We start from the raw sequence: 22,210 nt of genomic DNA, 5'->3' as shown, positions 1-22,210 counted from the left end.
GATTTTCACAGGCTGAGATTCACGCTGTGTTGTATAGAGGTCAGGGGGCTCCCTCATGTGGTGGTTTATAAGAATAATATGGTAAAGGTTTATTGATCTCTCTGTTTTCCTATTCACTTGCTATAGTCTGTCCTATATTAGTATATTTATGTTTAGGGGCCCTCTACTATCTAGTTCTGTCTCTGGCTGGACGTGGTAGTATATATATATATTTATAAATATGTATTGTTTATCACTATCTACAGCCCTTTTCATCCAGACCCAAGCTTCACCTCCTGTATAATCAGTAGGTAAGAGAGCAGCCCCTGAGAGAATATCCATTCTCTACTGCAAACTAGATATATCAGGCTGTATATTGGCGACTGGGGAAGCTCCATCTGCTGAAATTAATGTCATCAATCTGTATTTGAGATGCAATTCCTTGTGCCTTCCAGAAGATGGATTTTTATAGATTGCTCTTTGTATTCGCTCTGTCTCGTATGAAATGGCCCTGGGTTTGTCATGTTTATAATGCCAATATAGAGAAAAATGTTCCCTATACACTGTAATATGTACCCTCTACTTTGGCACCTCCTACCCTTATGTATAAATACAAATATACAGAGAAGGAATGTTCTGGGCACACAATAAGCTGTACCCCCATACTGTACTGTCTAAGGGAAACACTATGGCACCCCCTACCCATATGTATAAATACAAATATACAGAGAAGGAATGTTCTGGGCACACAATAAGCTGTACCCCCATACTGTACTGTCTAAGGGAAACACTATGGCACCCCCTGCCCATATGTATAAATACAAATATACAGAGAAGGAATGTTCTGGGCACACAATAAGCTGTACCCCCATACTGTACTGTCTAAGGGAAACAATATGGCACCTCCTACCCTTATGTATAAATACAAATATACAGAGAAGAAATGTTCTGGGCACACAATAAGCTGTACCCCCATACTGTACTGTCTAAGGGAAACACTATGGCACCCCCTACCCATATGTATAAATACAAATATACAGAGAAGGAATGTTCTGGGCACACAATAAGCTGTACCCCCATACTGTACTGTCTAAGGGAAACACTATGGCACCCCCTGCCCATATGTATAAATACAAATATACAGAGAAGGAATGTTCTGGGCACACAATAAGTTGTACCCCCATACTGTACTGTCTAAGGGAAACACTATGGTACCTCCTACCCATATGTATAAATACAAATATACAGAGAAGGAATGTTCTGGGCACACAATAAGCTGTACCCCCATACTGTACTGTCTAAGGGAAACACTATGGCACCCCCTACCCATATGTATAAATACAAATATACAGAGAAGGAATGTTCTGGGCACACAATAAGCTGTACCCCCATACTGTACTGTCTAAGAGAAACACTATGGCACCTCCTACCCATATGTATAAATACAAATATACAGAGAAGGAATGTTCTGGGCACACAATAAGCTGTACCCCCATACTATACTGTCTAAGGGAAACACTATGGCACCCCCTACCCATATGTATAAATACAAATATACAGAGAAGGAATGTTCTGGGCACACAATAAGCTGTACCCCCATACTGTACTGTCTAAGGGAAACACTATGGCACCCCCTACCCATATGTATAAATACAAATATACAGAGAAGGAATGTTCTGTACATTTTTCAGAAAGCTAATGCTGGAGAAAATAAATCCTATTTTAGCTGCAGTATATATTCCTTTTAAGCACAGTGTAAGGGAATGAAGAGGACATCTCTCAGCAGGCAGCCTTCCCCTTTATTCCATTTCACTGTACATTTCTCATGATTTCTGGAGCTGACTCGGCTCTGTTAGAATTCACCCCCGCCGGAAGTTTAGAAATTGCATTTTGCAAAACTACTGATGGGATTGTGTAAAGTTTGGGGCTGAACAGATGTCTGGAGCAGATAACTTCCCAACAGCACACAGCGGGCGGCTGAGAAAGCATGCACACCATTGCACAATAGCGGTGCCTTTATCATTTACATGCAAATGTAGAAATGGCTTCAGTGGGTTATGTTTGTCTCAGCATCCAAAGCAAAGAGCAATTGGCAAAGAATGGAATGATGGCCGCCTCCTTATAGCGTTTAGAATGGATCCTACCATGTGTAGTAGAGAGCAGCCAGAACTGGAGCAGAGACATTCCAGTTGGATCAAGCTTGTCACAAACACAATTCTCACACAACAGACAAAAATTGTATAACCAATAAGATGTCTGTGCTGGGAATGAAACCAAAAGTGGGATGAAAAGTCTGGTGGCGCTCATACAGTATCACGGGCTCATGTAGATAGCAGGCTAGTGCCACACATGCTGCTGGGAAAACAGTTAAACTATGAGAACATAATTGACAAACTAGTCCTGGGCCCACTAGACTTTCCCCAGTATCCCAGTGGTCCAGTCCCCCCCGGGGGAGAACAGACAGTAGCCCAAAGGCTGGTTACTTCCTGACAGGCAGATAAATATTTGGGCAGAATGGTCGCCCACTAGTTGCCACTGCTGCCTTGCAGGACCAGCACCCTAGATTTAATTATAGCAGGGCAATATCTGTGTCTGTGTCTGTGTGGGGTTCCACCGGGTACTTGGGTTTCCTCCCACACCCCAAAAACATTCAGACAGGTTAATTGTCACCTTATAAAACTGCCCCCAGTGTGTGTGAATCTAATAGAGACCACAGATTGTAAGCTCCGCTAGGGCAGGGACTGATGGGAATGTGATAGGGACCTTAGATTGTAAGCTCCACTGGGGCAGGGACTGATGGGAATGTGATAGGGCCCTTAGATTGTAAGCTCACTGGGGCAGGGACTGATGGGAATGTGATAGGGCCCTTAGATTGTAAGCTCACTGGGGCAGGGACTGATGGGAACGATGTATAATCTCTGTAAAACACTGGTGTATGTGTCAGCACTATATAAATAACAATAATCTGGACAGTGCTATTAGGTACTGTATTAGGTATTGTAAGCTCACTGGGGCAGGGACTGATGGGAATGTAATAGGGACCTTAGATTGTAAGCTCACTGGGGCAGGGGCTGATGGGAATGTGATAGGGACCTTAGATTGTAAGCTCCACTGGGGCAGGGACTGATGGGAATGTGATAGGGACCTTAGATTGTAAGCTCCACTGGGGCAGGGGCTGATGGGAATGGGATAGGGACCTTAGATTGTAAGCTCCACTGGGGCAGGGGCTGATGGGAATGTGATAGGGACCTTAGATTGTAAGCTCCACTGGGGCAGGGGCTGATGGGAATGGGATAGGGACCTTAGATTGTAAGCTCACTGGGGCAGGGACTGATGGGAATGTGATAGGGCCCTTAGATTGTAAGCTCACTGGGGCAGGGACTGATGGGAATGTAATAGGGACCTTAGATTGTAAGCTCACTGGGGCAGGGACTGATGGGAATGATGTATAATCTCTGTAAAACACTGGTGTATGTGTCAGCACTATATAAATAACAATAATCTGGACAGTGCTATTAGGTACAAAGTGACTAATGGGCTTGTCGGGGGGGAGGTGAAGCTCCATAATTTACTGGGGTTACTGAAGATGCAGGAGAAGATACTATGAATATTGTGCTCTCTGTCCCTGGTATTTCTGCACATAATTGGTGTGAGGAACACCTGACTTTAGTATTTAGTTAGGCCCTTGGGCTTAATGGCACATTGCCATATAATATATGGGTCTAATCAGGCAAACCCAGCCGTGCCAACCTGCCAGCCGTACCTGCACCACTAACCTGCATTTGTTTCAGCTTGGGGCCCTCTAACTGACCTGCACCCCCAAGTGATGTTTATTTTTAACTCTTAACACCTTGACTGAGATACCAGACCTGGCTCTATTTAATAGCGATTCAGGGCAACCTAGTCAGATCTATGGCCTCAGCATTAAAGGAGAAGGAAAGGTTAATCCAACGGAGAGGGGGTGTTAAATGTTAGAAACCCCCAATGACTATAATCACTTGGCAGAGTGAAAAGCCAAACATTAAGCAAACACCCTGCTGCTTCATTATACTGCACAGGCCTCGGCCCAGGGCCTTAGCGAGACGAAGGAGTGGAAGAAGGGTATATACCCCAGTGATTCCAACCTTTCCTTCTGCTTTAATGCCTACACTATACTAAAACTTCATTTAAATGGTGAACTACTCCTTTATATATATATACAACTTTTTATTGAAAAAGTAATTGTTACAGTGTAACAGCAATAATTAGTATTAACAATAGAATTGAAAAGATGGTGGTATCCATTCTGAGGTCAGGCAGCAGATAGGCCACCGTCGGTATCCATTCTGAGGTCAGGCAGCAGATAGGCCACCGTTGGTATCCATTCTGAGGTCAGGCAGCAGATAGGCCACCGTCGGTATCCATTCTGAGGTCAGGCAGCAGATAGGCCACCGTCGGTATCCATTCTGAGGTCAGGCAGCAGATAGGCCACCGTCGGTATCCATTCTGAGGTCAGGCAGCAGATAGGCCACTGTCGGTATCCATTCTGAGGTCAGGCAGCAGATAGGCCACCGTCGGTATCCATTCTGAGGTCAGGCAGCAGATAGGCCACCGTCGGTATCCATTCTGAGGTCAGGCAGCAGATAGGCCACCGTCGGTATCCATTCTGAGGTCAGGCAGCAGATAGGCCACCGTCGGTATCCATTCTGAGGTCAGGCAGCAGATAGGCCACCGTCGGTATCCATTCTGAGGTCAGGCAGCAGATAGGCCACCATTGGTATCCATTCTGAGGTCAGGCAGCAGATAGTAGTGATGTCCATTATATCCACAAATCTCTCTTCTTTCTTTGCTGGGCAGTATAAACGTCTGTATCTGACCCAGCTGAGCTTTAGCGCACCTCCCCTCCAAAATCAGGACATTTTAGGTGTCGTCCAGTTGCCAATTAATGCCCCCAATCCACCCAAGGTCCCTCCCACTTTTGGGGGCATTTTGACGTAATCGGCACAATTGGGAGGTACGTAGTAAAAGTCTCAGATTTGCTGTCTTTGCGTCACAATTGAAATCAGGTGAAAAGTCACCTGACCTTTAGTCAGCGCCGTGGAGTGCACGCTCTGCATATAAGTCTTGCTGCTCGTATTAGTTGCCCTTTAAATGTCGCAGGTCCATTTGATTCTCTCCGTTGTTCTGGTTCTTCAGTAGCGCCAGTGGCTGCTGTGGGAAATCTAAACAGAGAATTAATGAAAGAGATTTATTTCATCTGTTCATTCAGCAAATACAGAACGTCCCCTAGTGATCTCCCCAGAAGGCTCCCCATGTCCCCCAGTACTTTCCCACAATGCAATGCTCCTTACCTCCTTGGTTTGTAGTGCGTTGAAATAAGTTTCCTCTTTACAAGCAGCCTGGGGCCAGCTCTTCGCTTATTCACATCCTTACATTGAGGCTGCTGAGAGCTGGGAACTTTGGCTTTCTGGGTTTCACCATTTGGTGGAACCAAAATCTGTGGGACAAAACCAGATTGGGTTTTAAACGACTTGTCCAACAGCCACGGCCCGGGCCCCTGTACATATTATCAGTATATTATTTCCCCTTTATTATCATTCTATTTAATTATTACACACTGAAATACTGACCCACAGTTACAGAGAGAGTATTCACTTACCCACAACTCCAGTTTAACCAGTATAGCTCCGCGATGCTCAGACGGGCAGAGCTCATACCAGTCTGTGATAGTGAGATTTCTTGCTTCCAGGAGTCTAGAGATGGGCACAGATATAGAGCCCAGGGACCCATGGTAATTGTCTTTTACCTAGAAAAATACAGAGTGTAAGGGACAGAGACCAACAGGGCACAAAGCAGAGCAAAGAGGACTCAAAGGAGCCCCGATCTCCAGTTACAGGTGGGGGGGGAGGAAAACTGGACTTTTCTACTCACCACTAATTCCACTTTCTCCATTCGAGGGTCCTTCATTAGGAAGCTGAAAGTCTCTTTCCATACCGGATCCGGGGTTTGGATACAGAGCGGCGAATACTGAAAGTCAGGATAGAAAGGTTTAAGTAAGGAGGCAGTGACAGGACATATGTTGTAATTATTATTATTATTATCCTTTATATAGTGCCAAGATATTCCCTAGCGCTGAACGGATATTATACATCATTCCCATGAGCACCTACAGTTGTGCCCTTGTGTTTCCCGCTCTCTCCCAGAACCACCCACTTATGGGAAATCTATCGCTACCCTTCTGTAGTTTACAGCACTTGTCATAAAGCAAGGCACTGCCAATGTTCTGCAATTATTGGCTTTTCCTGCACTACACAGGGTATTATTCCGGTGTCAGGGGTAACTGTGCTTTGCCCCACGTGAGCACAGAAAGTCGCTGTAACGCTTACTAATGTTGAGGACAAAAAGGCATTTAAATACATTTATAATATGATATCAAGCATTACCAAGGTTTGTTCCCTCATTTTTCCGACATGGATTTCTGTAAGGGTTGTTGGCATCCTGTTTCCAGTCGGTAACTGTAAGACATAAAGTAACAACATGAGAGTAAAGTGACGGAGTATAAAGAGGGACGTTGAGTCTGGGACTGTGCCAAAAAGGGGACAAATGAAATGTCACTCTTACTAAATTTATTTGGAGCAGATCATCTAGGATTGGGGCCCAGTAATGCAAAGAGACACACATGGAACTTACCTTGAGGTCCTTGCCTTTCGATACATGCACGCTGAGGAGCGCTGAGGAAAATTCCTTCATCTGTATCGGACGAGACATGTGGTTCCCCACCAGAACCTGGGAAAAGACAAACAAGTGCCATGAAGCAAAGAGCAGAAGGCGCCTCCCTGAGCCCAAGCAGCCAGAGAAAAGGAACCCAGACATTACCTTCCTAAGCTCGGCACGGTCAGTAACAAGTCTGAGCCGCTGACTCCTAATGTGAAGCCTTGCAGGGGCCACATTATCCAGCGGGAGCCACTGAAAGGGAGAGAGAAGCAGAAGTCAGTAGGGAAGTTATATCACAGGGCAGCCATGCCCAGCCTAGGGTTGGCATCTCATGGTCTCTAGATCAGACCCTGCCATATAAATCTCTTACCATATCCAAGTTTGTATGTTTCTTGAGCTCCTTCACGCTGATTCTGCAGCTAGACACGGGAGAGAGAGAGAGAGTTACATAAAGGAAACATGGATTTAAAGCTGGGAGCTAGCGTTTAGGAACATCAGGAGAACCGCAAATTTCCAACCACATAATGGGATCATCGACTTGTGGCTCTTCTGCTGTTCAACTACAACTCCCAGCAACCAATGCAAACTGGTGGAATGCTTGGAAATTATCATTATTATTATTATTGTAAATATTTAATCTTCAATCTACTCACCTGCCCAGCAACTCGCCCTTAATCAGTCTGTCATTAAAGAGCCGGAATTCAATCTCTTGCTCTGGGATGTCATTAAATGCCATCTGGGGAGAGAACATGGAATAAGCTTAGATTTTATTGTGTGTGGTACCACCGCTTGCACGGTACCAGCTTGTTCTTTAGCTTCACCTATGGAAAATGCCTCTGCAGGAGCAGGAAAAGGGCAGCCCCCATGCACTGCTACAGATACATATATACTGGGGGTACAATAAGCTCTGCCCATTTAACTCAGCACCACTTATTTGTGTGAATATAAATGTAGAAGCAAACCCTACCTCAAATGCCTGGTGCCATGTTGGATTAAGGCTGTTGTTGGCCACACTTGTTCTTGCCTTTTGCTTGGCACTGCTTATGGCAACATAAGAACTGAGGGTTTCTGTCCGGAAGTCTTCAGATCTAAAACCCTCAGCTTCCAGTACATAAATACGGAATATATTCTGCAAAGGAACAAAAGCTCATTAAATTCAAGGTCAAGATAAGTGCTTAATAGAAAAGAAAAAAGAGGGCAATTGCAACAGCACCCAATCGTAACTACAGTGAGTGAGAGGTGCAGGCAGGGGTGTAAACTACCTAGGCAAGTGCTTAATGGCTGCTGCCCTAGTGACTCCCTCCCTACCGCATGAACCAACGTCCTCACACCCCCTTCTATAACAGCCCCCCGCAATTTCCCTCCCCAATACCACAGCTCCCCCTATCTATCAGCCCATGTTCCAACGCAATAAGCACTACCATAACTACCCCATGCCTAGCAGCCTCAGCAATGGCCTTAACCAAGTAACAGACTTAATATCGGGCATCGGACTAAATTCTGGGACTTACCATTGTCCTTGTATAGTTCAGCTCTTCCGTTTTATAATTCAGGTCTAATGGGATGCACAAAGCCTTTGGCTTAATCAGAAGCATTCCCATTGCCTCTAGGATCTTTTTGTGTACGAACGTGCTGCAAGAGACGAAAAGAAAAACATAGAAATGAGCCCCAATTGTTCATTAGAGGCCGTATAGAGATGGTGGGAAGCTACACACAGGATGGGGCAGGAGACAGGGCAAGGGGGTACTTACTTTATCATAGTGGGATTGGCCAGTCTTGTAAGGCCCGTGAATTTAAGACGAAGATCCTGCCAAAAAAAGCACATTGATGATATTAATCGGGAGCAGATTCGCCACATATTACACACTTGGGGTAGATTTATCAAAATGTGAGCTAAGACTTTACTACAGAAAAATTCACCCACTTTCTGGTCATTCCTATAGGATTGTTAGAAGTGTATTTAATAAAAAAGTATAGAGCGTGGGTAAGTTTTTATATATTTAGCTCTAAACTCTAAACATTTTGATAAATCTGCCCCTAATTGTTACGTTCCCACACTCCTATGAATAAACAGAACTAAATTATGGAAGAATTCCTAGAGGCAAAGGTAGTATCTACTGAATGATTGAATGTGTAGCTACACGAGAGTCTAAGCAGAACAATCCCTGCCCATGTATCATATTAAGATAATGTAAAAAGGAAATGCCCCTTATAAAAGGGTAAATGTTCCCTTCAATGCCCCCACGTTGTCTCTCCTCCCCAAACTAAAAATCAGCCTTCCCTGTGCCTCAGTGGGTGTGGCTAATATAAGTAGAGAAGCCCTACTAGCCAGGTAGCCAATAGTGTGATAGCTAACAAGCACCCCTTTCTAGAATTTTTCACTCTTTTTTGCCATTATTTTTCCATAAATTCCCAAATTGTTCACTGTATCTCCCTTTTCTCTACAGGAACAAGTTCCACGATGACTTACCGGTTTTTCAGGGAAGTAAATAGTGGCTGCGCCAATAAATGGCGGTTTGTCCAGGATTGGTTCTAGATACACTCGGATTCTTCCCTTGAACTGCCGGAGAGAAAATGGAATTCAATTACTAATTGCAGGATAGAAAAGGTAACATAACCAGTGGTGAAACTACACATGCCAGCCCCCCCCCCAACAAAAATAATTTTTGCCCCCCAACCCTTAGGCTTGTGCACTTGTGGGTCACCCAGTCAGATCTGGGCATGTATGGGCACTCACCATAACTCCGTTCACTCCAAATTTGACCAGTTTCTTTGTGAGTGATGCTCTGATCGAGATATCTCCATTAAATCTGCAATAAACAGAGACAGGATTATTGGCCGGCAGAGGATTGGGTTTGTGGGTGCAATAGGAGGTGCTGGATAGAAAGGACTGTATATGTGATATTGGGCAGGGCTGTGAGGGACTAGGCACAAGGTTATGGGTTCCATGCAATCCACTTACTCAATATTTACATCAATGGAGAGGCGCTTTCTGTCCTTCGTCCATTCCAGTGCCAACCCGGTTATTTTCGGAGCCTGAATAGAACACAGGAGCGTTATAGAGAGTTGGACAAGAGATCTCTAAACGGGAGAGATCCAATGTGGCCAAACTAACGGAAGGAAAGGGTTTTCCATTATATCTGTAAATATCTCCTTTGTGGCTTGGAATCAAGCTCTTTGGATATAGATACAGATATACAGATATTCATTTTGACAAAATAAACAGATTTCACTCTAAAGAATATGCTGCAGGCCACTTACTGAGGGGGTTAATACAAGGAGGGGGTCTTACCTTCTTGCCGAGGTCGACATGGTTTATTCTTAAACATGAGAGCCCTGGGACAATTTTGTGCACGAATTTCTCAAAATCATGTTTAATGGTGTGATTAGCGAAATGCACAATTTGTTGCCAGATGTCACTGATGAGCTGGGGAAAGATTGTAACACACAGTTAATAGGGGTATAATAGGGTATAATGGCAGGGTCAGTCCCACTCCGAGCCACACGTGCCACTTTTGTACCTAAACAATATGGTACTTACCGTGTTCAAGAAACTGCTCTCACTGTAAATGAATTCCTGTAAAGATGGAGAAAAAATAAGAATTTTAGGGTTCATGTTCAGTTATTGCACATTCGCATTCATACTAACGTACTGCCGAGCAGCTGAAATAGAAACACCAATGAAAAGTAGGGAAACAGATATCACAGCAGATTTAAAAAGATTGGGTTCTTTTATCACAGTCTGTTAATTATATTGGGGGGCTAAGAGGCTGTCATGGCAACAGCAGCATTCATATCATACATGTAATCCTATGATTAGTTATAGTTAAGCAGCTAAATCCCTCAGAACATAGAAATAAATCTAATGCAAAGTCCTAATATAGTAAATATTATCAGTAGTATCGGCCACTTACCTTCTTTCCTTCCTTTAGTTTGTCTACATCTATTGCAGGAATCGGGAAATTACGATCAATTTGTAACTTCTGCAATTTCTTTAGCCAATAAAAAAGGACAGTCAGCCCAGCAAAAGCATTGTACATGGGCATGACCGCATTATTTCTCTCTTGGAAATATCCGTAAAGTATGGCTAAAGAGCATATTATCGCCAGTATCACTGAATTTTGACGATTATGAACTTTTTGGTAATGGAACAACTTATTTCGCCAATAATAAATTACCATCAGCCCAGTAAAAACATTGTAGATGGGCGTGGCCACAATCCTTCTTTCCTGGAAATATCCATACAGTACGGCCAAGGTGCACAGTGTAATCGCTAGTATGGAATTTAGGTGATTACGTGCATTTTGCCAATTGGGCAATTTCTTAAGCCAAAGAAAAAGAAAAATCAGCCCGGTCAAAGCACTGTATATGGCCATATTCTTGTTATTGAGGAAAAATCCAAAAAGAATAGCTAAAAAGCATTTAAGTAAGAAAAATATGAATAAAATCATAGTTCTGAAAAAATAAGATTAAAAATCAAGAAAAATCTTAAATTTGTTGGACGGCAAAGTTTCAGGAGCAAGCTCCTTCTACCCTGCCAGCTAACAAATGCCTGAGGCTTTGAGAAGGGAAAGTAAAGCCTCTGCGAAAGCATTGTGATGTCATCACAGCAGAGCTTCCCTCCCCATTGGGATGTCATCACAGCTTCCCTCCCCATTGTGATGTCATCATACACGAGGATACACTGCTAATCAGTAGTTGTGCAGCATGGAATATACCATTTCATATAAAAGGCAGCTGTTTACTTTTACTGGAGCGTTACAGCAGAGAATCAGTTAAACAGAACCCTGAAACCCTGTAGCTGTATGAATATAACCAACGGCCTTATCAGAGGGGGGGAAGCTGCTCCCCCCATAGTCATGGCATCACACAGGGGGATACCAACCTGCTGTCCAAACAGGCAGCATGGAATATACCATTTCAAAGGGAAATGGGATGAAATTAAAAAAAACTGCCTGTAATATTTGGTGTTTGTAGTAATATAAGAGTAAGAAATATAACTGTGAGTGAGAATGTTACACTGATGCCGCTGTCAGACAGGGCCCTGCGCCTGTGCTTCTGGGTTATAAAGCCCTTACATAATAGTTATTGTTAGTGATGAGCGAATCTGTCCCGAACCGGCGAAAAATCCGCAAAACGCATTTGTCACAAGATTTTTTTGTCACCTGCACCCATCTTTTGGCACAGTTGCACCCAATTTTACTGTGACCACGCCCAAACGCCGCAAACGCGCCCATTTTTCATAACCGCGTCCAATTTGACATGACCGCAAAAAAATGTGGAAATTCACATCTATGCCTGCCGGAAAAATTCACTCATAACTAGTTATTGTTCCCAAATTCCATAACCAGTCCTTATTATCCCCATGAAGCACCTTTACTGTAGAAGCACAAGGGGGGGGCTCTATAATAATTCACATTTTTAGAAAAGGGATCCCAAATGGCCAGTCAAACAGGGCCAAAGTAATAGGGACACAGACCCCAGATTAAAGGGCAGATTAAATGATTTACCAAAAGTTTTACCTATTATTATCTTAACCCCCTGTTTGTATTAATGTATCCTACTGTACAGTGCTGCGTACATAAGTAGCGCTGTATAAATAAAGATACACATACAAACTTGACAAAAATCAAAAAAAGGAAATTCAAAAACATAATTGCACCACCTTATGCGTTTCATGCCCCAACAGTACTTAGTCATAGGCAGTTCTGACTTAATAAACCCATAGAATATTACAGTAGCTGATACCATTGGTCTCTATGTGCATCGCCCGCCCTAGGGCTGTAACAGCTGGAAAGTGAAGAAGCCAATCCTCAGCCTTATGTGGGGTGTGGGAATATGGATAGATGGGGTAGGATGGGGGTATTTGGGCACACAGGGAAGGTACCGCTGTACCAGTGATCCCCAACCAGTGGCTTTGGGGCAACATGTTACTCCCCAACCCCTTGGATGTTGCTCTCAGTGCCCCCAAACCAGGGAGTTATTTTTGAATTCCTGACTTGGGGGCAAGTTTTGGTTGAATAAAAACAAGATTTCCTACCAAATAAAGCCCCCTGTAAGCTGATAGGGTGCATAGAGACTGCCTAATAGCCAATCACAGCCCTTATTTGGCTCCTCCATGAACCTTTATGGTGCTTGTGTTGCTCCCCAAGTCTTTTTACATTTGACTGTGGCTCACGAGTAAGAAAGGTTGGGGACCCCTGCACTATACAGACACACGTGGGCAAATGCTCCTCTTCACTTCCTTCCTCACTTCCCCCCAGGGAATCTATTTACAAAGGAACGCAGCATTGCCATACAGTACAAAGGGGGCAGGAAGGGGGCTGTGACACTTCCCAGTCTTCCCATAGACTCTCCTGCTGTAGCTTATCCCTTCTGGGCTGCTCAGTAGGGCCAACCGCAAGTATGTATTTATACTTATTCCTTAATTCTTCTTTCCTGTGTTATAAATATTGTTTTCTCTTACATGCAAGTGGCATTGCTCATTTACTGGCTGTTAAATATTAAGCTGACACCACTGAATTGATGATTATTATACCGTATGGTTAAGGTCTTTTGTTTAGCTGAGAGCTGGGAGTTGTGCTACTGATAGAGGAACATAATGGGCACTGTGGGCTAATACAGGTCAGGGCAAAGGGAGTGTTGTCATCATGATAATGGTAAATATATAAGGGAGATGCTTCTGATGCTTGGAACCAATATGGCAGTGTTATGCAAATGCTGTTTGGGCCTCTGGGTACTGGGAATGCCAGGGCCCAGGCCCAGACTGGCAATCTGTGGGTTCAGGCAAATGCCAGAGGGGCTGCTGTAAGGTGCCATAGTCACTATTTATTGGGCTGGGGGGGCTGTTTGTGCCTCTGGGTACTTGGAATGCCAGGGCCCAGGCCCAGTCTGGCAATCTGTGGGTTCAGGCAAATGCCAGAGGGGCTGCTGTAAGATGCCATAGTCACTATTTATTGGGCTGGGGGGGCTGTTTGTGCCTCTGGGTACTGGGAATGCCAGGACCCAGGCCCAGACTGGCAATCTGTGGGTTCAGGCAAATGCCAGAGGGGCTGCTGTAAGGTGCCATAGTCACTATTTATTGGGCTGGGGGGGCTGTTTGTGCCTCTGGGTACTGGGAATGCCAGGACCCAGGCCCAGACTGGCAATCTGTGGGTTCAGGCAAATGCCAGAGGGGCTGCTGTAAGATGCCATAGACAGTCACTATTTATTGGGCTGGGGGGGCTGTTTGTGCCTCTGGGTACTTGGAATGCCAGGGCCCAGGCCCAGTCTGGCAATCTGTGGGTTCAGGCAAATGCCAGAGGGGCTGCTGTAAGATGCCATAGTCACTATTTATTGGGCTGGGGGGGCTGTTTGTGCCTCTGGGTACTGGGAATGCCAGGACCCACGCCCAGACTGGCAATCTGTGGGTTCAGGCAAATGCCAGAGGGGCTGCTGTAAGGTGCCATAGTCACTATTTATTGGGCTGGGGGGGCTGTTTTGGCCTCTGGGTACTTGGAATGCCAGGACCCAGGCCCAGACTGGCAATCTGTGGGTTCAGGCAAATGCCAGAGGGGCTGCTGTAAGATGCCATAGTCACTATTTATTGGGCTGGGGGGCTGTTTGGAAGAGTATACTTGGGGTCAGGGGAGGAGCAGAGGCATCACAGACAGGGTAAGATGCTGATGTTGCAGTTCTTCCCAAATCTCTAGCCTGAGGGCAGTGCCACACCATGCAGTGTTGGTGCCAGGGCAGAAGCAGAGGGGCAGGGGCAGTTTTCAGCCCAAACAATGCACAGATCCTATTTCTGCCCTGCTAGCAGCATCAGGCACGGTGTATAAATTCTATGGGGGCAGGGGTAATGATGTATGTATGTGTATTTGTACTATATGGGTGGCATTGCTTTATTTTCCTGTTTAAAGTGGATGGAAACTTAACATACTGTGTTGTTCTACACAAATGTTGCTGAGCTCTGAATCAGGGGTGCTGGGCTTACAGGGGCTGCCAACCTAGAGCCCCGCTACAGCCCCCTGCTGCCCTCCCAACCACCGAGCGCACATACAATATTGTTACCTTGGGGGGCATTGGGGGAGGAAGATCAGTGGCCTGGGGGTGCACCAACAGGGATCGGGTCTGGGCCTGCAGGGCCCATTGGGTTTTTTCCAGTGCCCTACTGGCCCAGTCTGGGGCTGCCATTAGGAGTCAGGGATCTCATACAACTAAGCAACTAAGTTAGCATAACCGTACCCCCCAGGGGTCCCAATAATTATCTCATAGGGCCCCAACTAGTAAAAGGAGGTTACAATGAGAGAACACATGTACAGCCATGGCCTTGATCTGCCCAAGCCAAACCCCATCCATTATCCACCCCACCCCAAGCCAATGGCCCAAATTGCACTTTAGCATCTTTTGGGGCCCCTGAGTGCAGTTCCCCCGATATCTTCTCTGACTCCTCCCTTTACCTGCTCCCTCTCTCTTGTTTTATCATAACTTTTATAGAGAATTAACACAAAGACAAACCTTCATGTGTTCCATTAGCCACAAAGGGCGTATTGTAACCAGCAGTAACTCGGGGCCAAACATCCCAATTTTCCCATTGCAGCATAGAATTCATTTTGTTTTTTATTTCTTTTGTATTGAGATCTGGGAAGATACACAATCATTTCGGACCATGAAGGCGTCACTGACTGAAGAGTAAAACCTTCTGGATTGCAGCGGCTTGTGATACCATTGGTTAATATTAATTGCCTGCCCCAATCAGGTAATAGAAGGATAAAAGGACAAAGTACACATAGCACCATTAAAAGAAATTATGCCAAGAGGTAGAATATTCTAAAGCAGGACTGTTCCTTCTCCAAAAACAAAATGGCGCAGAGACAATCTTGGGACAGTGGGCAGATGTCCAGTACCAACAGATGGTTCTGTTCCGAATTACGCTCCTGGCTAGAGTTGAACCACTTGGTCAATCTTGTGGTGACAAAGTTGGAAAATATGAATTTAGTGAGTGACAAAGAGCACAGGGCATTAAAAGAATCCCAGATTCGGTTGAGACTCCAACATCCAAGGGATATTTTTCACAAAGGATTGCAGAGATTAACCCAGGCGGCACATTCAGTGGCTCCATTCAGGGGCGCCAGTATACAGAACTCATTGGAACCGCTCAGCTCAGAGGCAGAGTTTTGGTTGGGTTTAAGCAGTGCCGTCAGCTCAGTGGTAACTGAATTTACAGACGTGGGAACCCTGGAGAACAGCGAGACAAAGCTCTGCAAGATGAGGGCCCTAAAGCAAACTCTGAGCGGTTGCAATTTTATTTTTCGTGTCGGGTTATGTTTACTTAAAAAGAACCCACTGAGCAATCCGGACCTAACGCCGGAATATGACGCAGGGGCGCGCCTTACGAGGAAAAACTTATACAAGTTAAGAGCTAAAAGGGTAAAGAGAGCTACAGGGATACTACGAGCAAACAGACAATATCCTTTGCCACAAAAGCACCGTTCCGCTTCTGTCATGGCGGCACAATCTACAGATGCTCCATGTACAATAGCTTTGTTACCTTTAGACCCCAGACATTGCTTATCACACCCGCAGTCTGCGGCAACTGATATTATGTATAAAAACACTAAAATGGAGGACAATTTGCTTGAAATGCCCATATCAGCTATGGCCCAGGCCCACAATGCAATTGGGGACCAGTTATCCCAACTACAGTCTCAGACAGCAACTGCTACTGTGCCAGAAAATATTAAAATGGAGGAGGATTTCATTAAAATGCAGGCAGCGGTGATGGCCCACAATGCATTTGGTGGCCAATTATCCCAACCACAAACTGTGCCTGCTACCATACCCAACAATATCAAAATAGAGGAGGGTTTGTTGGAAATGCCTATGACCCACAATGCATTTGGTGATAAATTATCCCAACCACCTTGTCCAGCTGCAACTGTACCTGAAAATATTAAGATGGAGGAGGATTGGTTTCATGCAGATTGTGATGGTTTCTCCCAACAACAGCCATTAATTATACCCCCAGTGCCTACCACACCTGAAACCCCTCAAATAGAGGGTAAAATACCTGCATCAATTATAACCCCCAACTTATCTAAGCAACAGTCACCTACTGCGCCCCCAGTCACGGCCACTCCTGAAAACACAGAACAGCCTTCAGTCGAGAGATATCACAGTAGTACTGACGCTCTCGTATTCCTTGACTGCGTCAAACTGAGACATAGAACCCTCAAGCCCAGAAACGTCACTGAGTTCTATGAACAGCTGCAGTTTGCTAATATCAATAAGGTGGGTGACCCAGTGGCTGCGGTGGAGGCAATACGCGGTGCTACTCAGAGCTTGCTGGGCAAGTTACTACTGGAGCTGAGAGCCAGTGATACTGTGGAATTACGTCTGGAGTGTGGAAGTCTCAACAAGGTTTTATGTTCTATCAGAATGTCCGAGGATTACTCTGTTGCTCAGTCTTTTATAACCAACGTGGTGGAATTATTACAGAGTAACCCTAAAACCCTTATATATGGCTCTTTAGCATTGACCGTTATCATAACGCGGCTAAGTACGCACAATCTCACGCGTGCTCGTCTTGACGCCATCCCGTACAATCATGTCATCAGCATAAAAAAACGATGGCTTTACGATTTAAACCAAAATAATAACCTGTCCCTGGCCTCCAGCCTCTGTGCTCTCCTAGCTCCGAAAGGCACACAAGACTTTATGCTTCTAAAGGAGGCCCAGAAGATCCATTGTACTTTAGGAATTCCCCATGATCGTCCTGTCGCTTTAAGTGAAGTCCATAATTTCGAAAAACTCCTAAATGCAACCATCAAAATTGTCTATTGCCAACAGGGGGCAGTGCATTACCACGTGACCCAAGGTCCCTGCAGGAAGAGGGTTTTGTTCGTCTATCGGCACGAGGGTCGTTACTATGGGGTTAAAAACATAAGGGCATTTATTGGGGTCTGTGGGTTTTGTGAGTACTGCCATGCAACACATTCGGGCAAAGGCCATACATGTAGGTATTCCTGTAGGGCGTGCCAGCGAACGGACTGCGGAGATGCCAGCGGCAAGAGAACAAAATGCAACAACTGTCGGGTATTTTGTCGCTCCCTAAACTGCTTAAAGGAGCACAAAGCACGTGCAGCATCAGGTGTAATCCAGTGTGAGCCAAAAAGCAGGGCCAACATTGACCCAAAAGTTGATTAATGCCCCATGGGGATGATGTAGTGTAGCAAGATATGAAATCCTAAAGGTCCCCATACACAGGCCGATGCTGGCTGCCGATATGGGTCCCTTAGACCAACTCAGCAGCTAATCGGCCCGTGTATGGGGACTACCGAAGGGCCTGCCCGACTGATATCTGTCCTGAAATCGGCCAGATCTCGATTGGGCAGGTTAAAAAATGTAGTCGGATCGACTTTTCCTATACCCGTCGTATTGGCCCCAGGGCCAAATGATCGAATTAGCCTGGATTCTCCCGATATCGCCCACCCATAGGTGGGGGATATCAGGAGAAGATCCGCTCGCTTGACGACACCTTTAGTGCAGAGAAAGATAATGGATCTACTAAATAGTATAGAAGATCCTAGATATGATGATAGGCAAGTTGGGATTGTCTCCTTGTGATAAGGGCCACTAGTACAGAGCGAGGGCCCCTAATACAAGGGATGGCAGTTCTCTGGCCCCTAATCAGCAGAGCTCCCAGAAGGAATGAGGGCATCCATTGCCATAAGAATGAAGGAGGTTTCTTTAAAGTGAGAGCTGGAAAGTTGTGGGATTCCACTTCAGAACAAGAGCATTAGTGAGGTTGGGCAATGATGTTGGGGATCCGGCCTGGTTCAAAGTAGGGATCCCAGTTCATCCCAAATGGGTTTAGTTGGGTTGAAGTCAAGGCTCTGTGCAGTCAGGTTCTTCCCATTTCTGTAGGATCTGCCTTTATGCATGGGGGCATTATTGTGCCAAAGCCATTAACTGCTGCTTCAACATAAGAAGCACAGATTTGCCATTGGTGTCACTGTACTCTGTGGCCTTAAAGGAACAGTAACACCAATAGAACCTGGGGCCCAAACCATGGAAACAGCCCCAGACCACGAGTCTAACTTTACCACTGACATAATGTATTCAGCCAAGTGGCGTTCTCTTGGCATTTGCCAAACTCAAATCTTTGCATCAGACTGGCAGATGGTAAACTGTTATGTATTACTCCAACATGACTATAAATGCTGTATATATAAATGCTGATCCAATAAAAAAAAAATTTGCAGCCTTATATTATTTTTATATTACATTTTCACAATAATATAGCTCTTTTCAAACCCTTGGAGAACGTTCTGGGCTCATTTACAAACGGGGTGCTACATCCACAATGCAAAACCGCCTTCAGGCAATGGGACAACAAAGCCCTCACTAGTAACAGCCTACCACTGTGACATTTAACATTTTAAAGGGGAACTAAATCCCAATGCCAGTGTTAAACCCAGCAAGTATGAGGGAAATAGTAAATATTTCAGCAGTGGTGGTAACGTGGCTGTGGAGGCGGCGGGGGGACTTGGTACTAGGGCTAATGGTTATAAAACTGGGTTTAATTCCCCTCTAAACTATGTGTCATGGAAGAGAAAGTGTAGTTTGTATGTGTCCCGGAATGATTTAGTCACCGCTAAATTCAGAATAGACCGTGGTCCTAATACCATGCATGAACTGGCTCATTCCAAATGCATTACAGCAGAGGAAGACAAAGAGGAGCCTGTGTAGAAGGTGCTGCTGCAGCCCAGTTGGATATAATGGCCCATTTGTGCTCTTCTACACACAGGAACAGATTTATATTGTGCAAATGAGTCAGTTAATCATAAAATAACAATCATGTATTAAATTGGTTGCTAAAAGCTAATAGGCTGGCCAACATGTATGCACTACTGTCACCACCTTGTCCTACTGTCACCACCTTGTCCAACTGTCACCACCATGTCCTACTGTCTCCACCTTGTCCTACTGTCACCACCTTGTCCTACTGTGACCACTTTGTCCTACTGTCACCGCCTTGTCCTACTGTCACCGCCTTGTCCTACTGTCACCGCCTTGTCCTACTGTCTCCGCCTTGTCCTGCTGTCTCCACCTTGTCCTGCTGTCACCACCTTGTCCTGCTGTCACCACCTTGTCCTGCTGTCACCACCTTGTCCTGCTGTCACCACCTTGTCCTGCTGTCACCACCTTGTCCTGCTGTCACCACCTTGTCCTACTATGACCACCATGTCCTACTGTCACCACCTTGTCCTACTGTCTCCACCTTGTCCTGCTGTCACCACCTTGTCCTGCTGTCACCACCTTGTCCTACTATGACCACCTTGTCCTACTGTCTCCACCTTGTCCTACTGTCTCCACCTTGTCCTACTGTCTCCACCTTGTCCTACTGTCTCCACCTTGTCCTACTGTCTCCACCTTGTCCTACTGTCTCCACCTTGTCCTACTGTCTCCACCTTGTCCTACTGTCTCCACCTTGTCCTACTGTCACCACCTTGTCCTACTGTCACCACCTTGTCCTACTGTCACCACCATGTCCTACTGTCACCACCTTGTCCTACTGTCACCACCATGTCCTACTGTCTCCACCATGTCCTACTGTCTCCACCATGTCCTACTGTCTCCACCATGTCCTACTGTCTCCACCATGTCCTACTGTCTCCACCATGTCCTACTGTCTCCACCATGTCCTACTGTCTCCACCATGTCCTACTGTCTCCACCATGTCCTACTGTCTCCACCATGTCCTACTGTCACCACCTTGTCCTACTGTAACCACCTTGTCCTACTGTCTCCACCTTGTCCTACTGTCTCCACCACCTTGTCTACTGTCACCACCTTGTCTACTGTCACCACCTTGTCTACTGTCACCACCTTGTCCTACTGTCACCACCTTGTCCTACTGTCTCCACCTTGTCCTACTGTCTCCACATTGTCCTACTGTCACCACATTGTCCTACTGTCACCACATTGTCCTACTGTCACCACATTGTCCCACTGTCACCACCTTGTCCTACTGTCACCACTTTGTCCTTCTGTCACAACCATGCTCTTCTGTACCAACTATCCCCCACTCTACTTACTTTTGCCACCTATGAGAAGGGCCCAGAACCCATACCCTTATTTGTACCCTGCTAAAGACACTACAGTGGACCCCTTTTTTCACTAATAGAGAGTATTAATTCATGCCATTGGAATATTATAACTGCATGTACCACTAGCTGCCCCTAGGTGGAGACATTGTATAGAGAACTGCATGTCACATTGTTTCCCATTTTTCTTTCCTGCACAAAGTGGCTGAAGCTGAAATATTTGTTCTGCCCAGGTGCCAGGGGCCACAAGCAGATTGTAGGATTGTGGGAAACAAACTTTCCATGACAGCAGATGAGGATGAAAAAAAAACATAAAGGCCAAATAACTGGCATTAAAGGGGTTGTTCACTTTTGAGTTAACTTTTAGGGTGATGTAGAGAATAATATTCTGATACAATTTGCAGTTGGTCTTTATTTTTGTATTACTGGTAGTTTTTTTTAATTATTTTACTTTTTGTTAGGCAGCTTTCCAGTTTGGAATTTCAGCAGCAATCAGGTTGCTAGGGTCCATTTTACCCTTAGTAACCAGGGAGTGCTTTGAGATAGTGACTGATATATGAATAGGAGAGGGGCTAAATAGAAAGATATGTAATGTAAAGTAACAAGGACAATACAAATAGGCTCACAGAGCAATAGTTTTTTGGCTGCCGGGGTCAGTGACCCGCCATTTGAAACAGGCAGAAGAAAGCAAATAATTAAATAACTATAAAAGACAAAAAATGAAGACCAATTGAAAAGTGGCTTAGGATTGGCCATTCTATAAATTAAAAAATGGGTATGTAACCCTTTCTTGGCTGTAACCAAGCCAACAGCACGGCTAGATAGGTCTAGAGCATGGGGTACACGCGACTAAATCCTTCAGGATGGGCCTTCGCTATGTGGATGTGACCAAACGGAGCTATGGTGTAGTGCAACTACAAGCCACTTAGCTGTGCGCAGTGCAGAATAACAAATGGGCCCCAGAAGGTTCTTGCAGTTAAACAGTAGAACTGGTTTATTGCCAGAGACAATCAATATGCAGGGTTATGGCAATATACTCACATACAGCAGTCAGCATAGCATTTCCCTTGGGACAGCACAGAGAGGGTGCACACCCGCTCCTCTCAACTCCCCTTGAGCCTGGGCAGGGTCAGTGCCACCGGGTCAGTTGCCCACTCTCTGGAACAGGCAGCTTGGGTACCCCACTCCTCAGGTTGAACCCCTCTAGCCCTCAGGCCCCCACGGCAACTCTGGATCAGGGTTCACACACTACCTGCCTCCTATGTCTAAACCGTGGCCCTACGCTAAGGCAACAGTGCCTGTCTCGGAGGTACTCCCACAGCTACTTTCCTTGGTGGAGCCAAACTGCTCTTCCTTCCCTCACTTTCCTAGAGAGTGCTCCACACAACTTGCTATCTAACTGCTCCTCATTCACGGGGTCCCTGTCCCCAACTTCACCAGAGTGGATG

At 45.4% G+C, this 22,210-nt stretch overlaps 2 protein-coding genes across 3 annotated transcripts in view; one reads left to right on the top strand and one right to left on the bottom strand.

The window, feature by feature from the left end:
• rhbdf2 (rhomboid 5 homolog 2) overlaps window positions 1-22,210 on the top strand; it is a gene marked incomplete in the record, with an annotated part of 57,458 nt that overhangs the window by 3,360 nt on the left and 31,888 nt on the right. The window contains 1 exon segment of the mRNA NM_001097204.1: window positions 9,120-9,280.
• LOC100487148 (extended synaptotagmin-1) lies at window positions 4,195-11,203 on the bottom strand. Of its 2 annotated transcripts, XM_031894303.1 has the most exons (17): window positions 10,587-11,203; window positions 10,214-10,249; window positions 9,965-10,099; window positions 9,410-9,708; window positions 9,143-9,232; window positions 8,424-8,479; window positions 8,184-8,304; window positions 7,640-7,801; window positions 7,326-7,408; window positions 7,043-7,091; window positions 6,835-6,924; window positions 6,649-6,744; window positions 6,402-6,473; window positions 5,890-5,985; window positions 5,618-5,764; window positions 5,310-5,455; window positions 4,195-5,180 (listed from the first exon to the last, which is right to left on the bottom strand). In XM_031894303.1, exons 4-17 carry the CDS (start codon window positions 9,410-9,412, stop codon window positions 5,048-5,050), a joined length of 1,344 nt encoding a protein of 447 aa, XP_031750163.1. In that variant the 5' UTR covers window positions 9,413-9,708; window positions 9,965-10,099; window positions 10,214-10,249; window positions 10,587-11,203; the 3' UTR covers window positions 4,195-5,047. The 2 variants fall into 2 exon arrangements, with proteins under 2 accessions (XP_031750163.1, XP_031750162.1); XM_031894302.1 differs by having other exon boundaries at window positions 6,649-6,924.

Source organism: Xenopus tropicalis, chromosome 10, assembly GCF_000004195.4.
Source record: "Xenopus tropicalis strain Nigerian chromosome 10, UCB_Xtro_10.0, whole genome shotgun sequence".
NCBI lineage: Eukaryota > Metazoa > Chordata > Amphibia > Anura > Pipidae > Xenopus > Xenopus tropicalis.
The sequence above is the reverse complement of the archived record's forward strand: the minus strand, read 5'-3'. Positions and strand labels throughout refer to the sequence as shown.

Coding starts and splice junctions, on each gene's coding strand:
- LOC100487148 (XM_031894302.1), bottom strand. Junction 7,092..7,325: donor AAGGGCGAGTTGCTGGGCAG/GTGAGTAGATTG, acceptor TCCCGTGTCTAG/CTGCAGAATCAGCGTGAAGG. Junction 5,456..5,617: donor TGGTTAAACTGGAGTTGTGG/GTAAGTGAATAC, acceptor TTTGTCCCACAG/ATTTTGGTTCCACCAAATGG.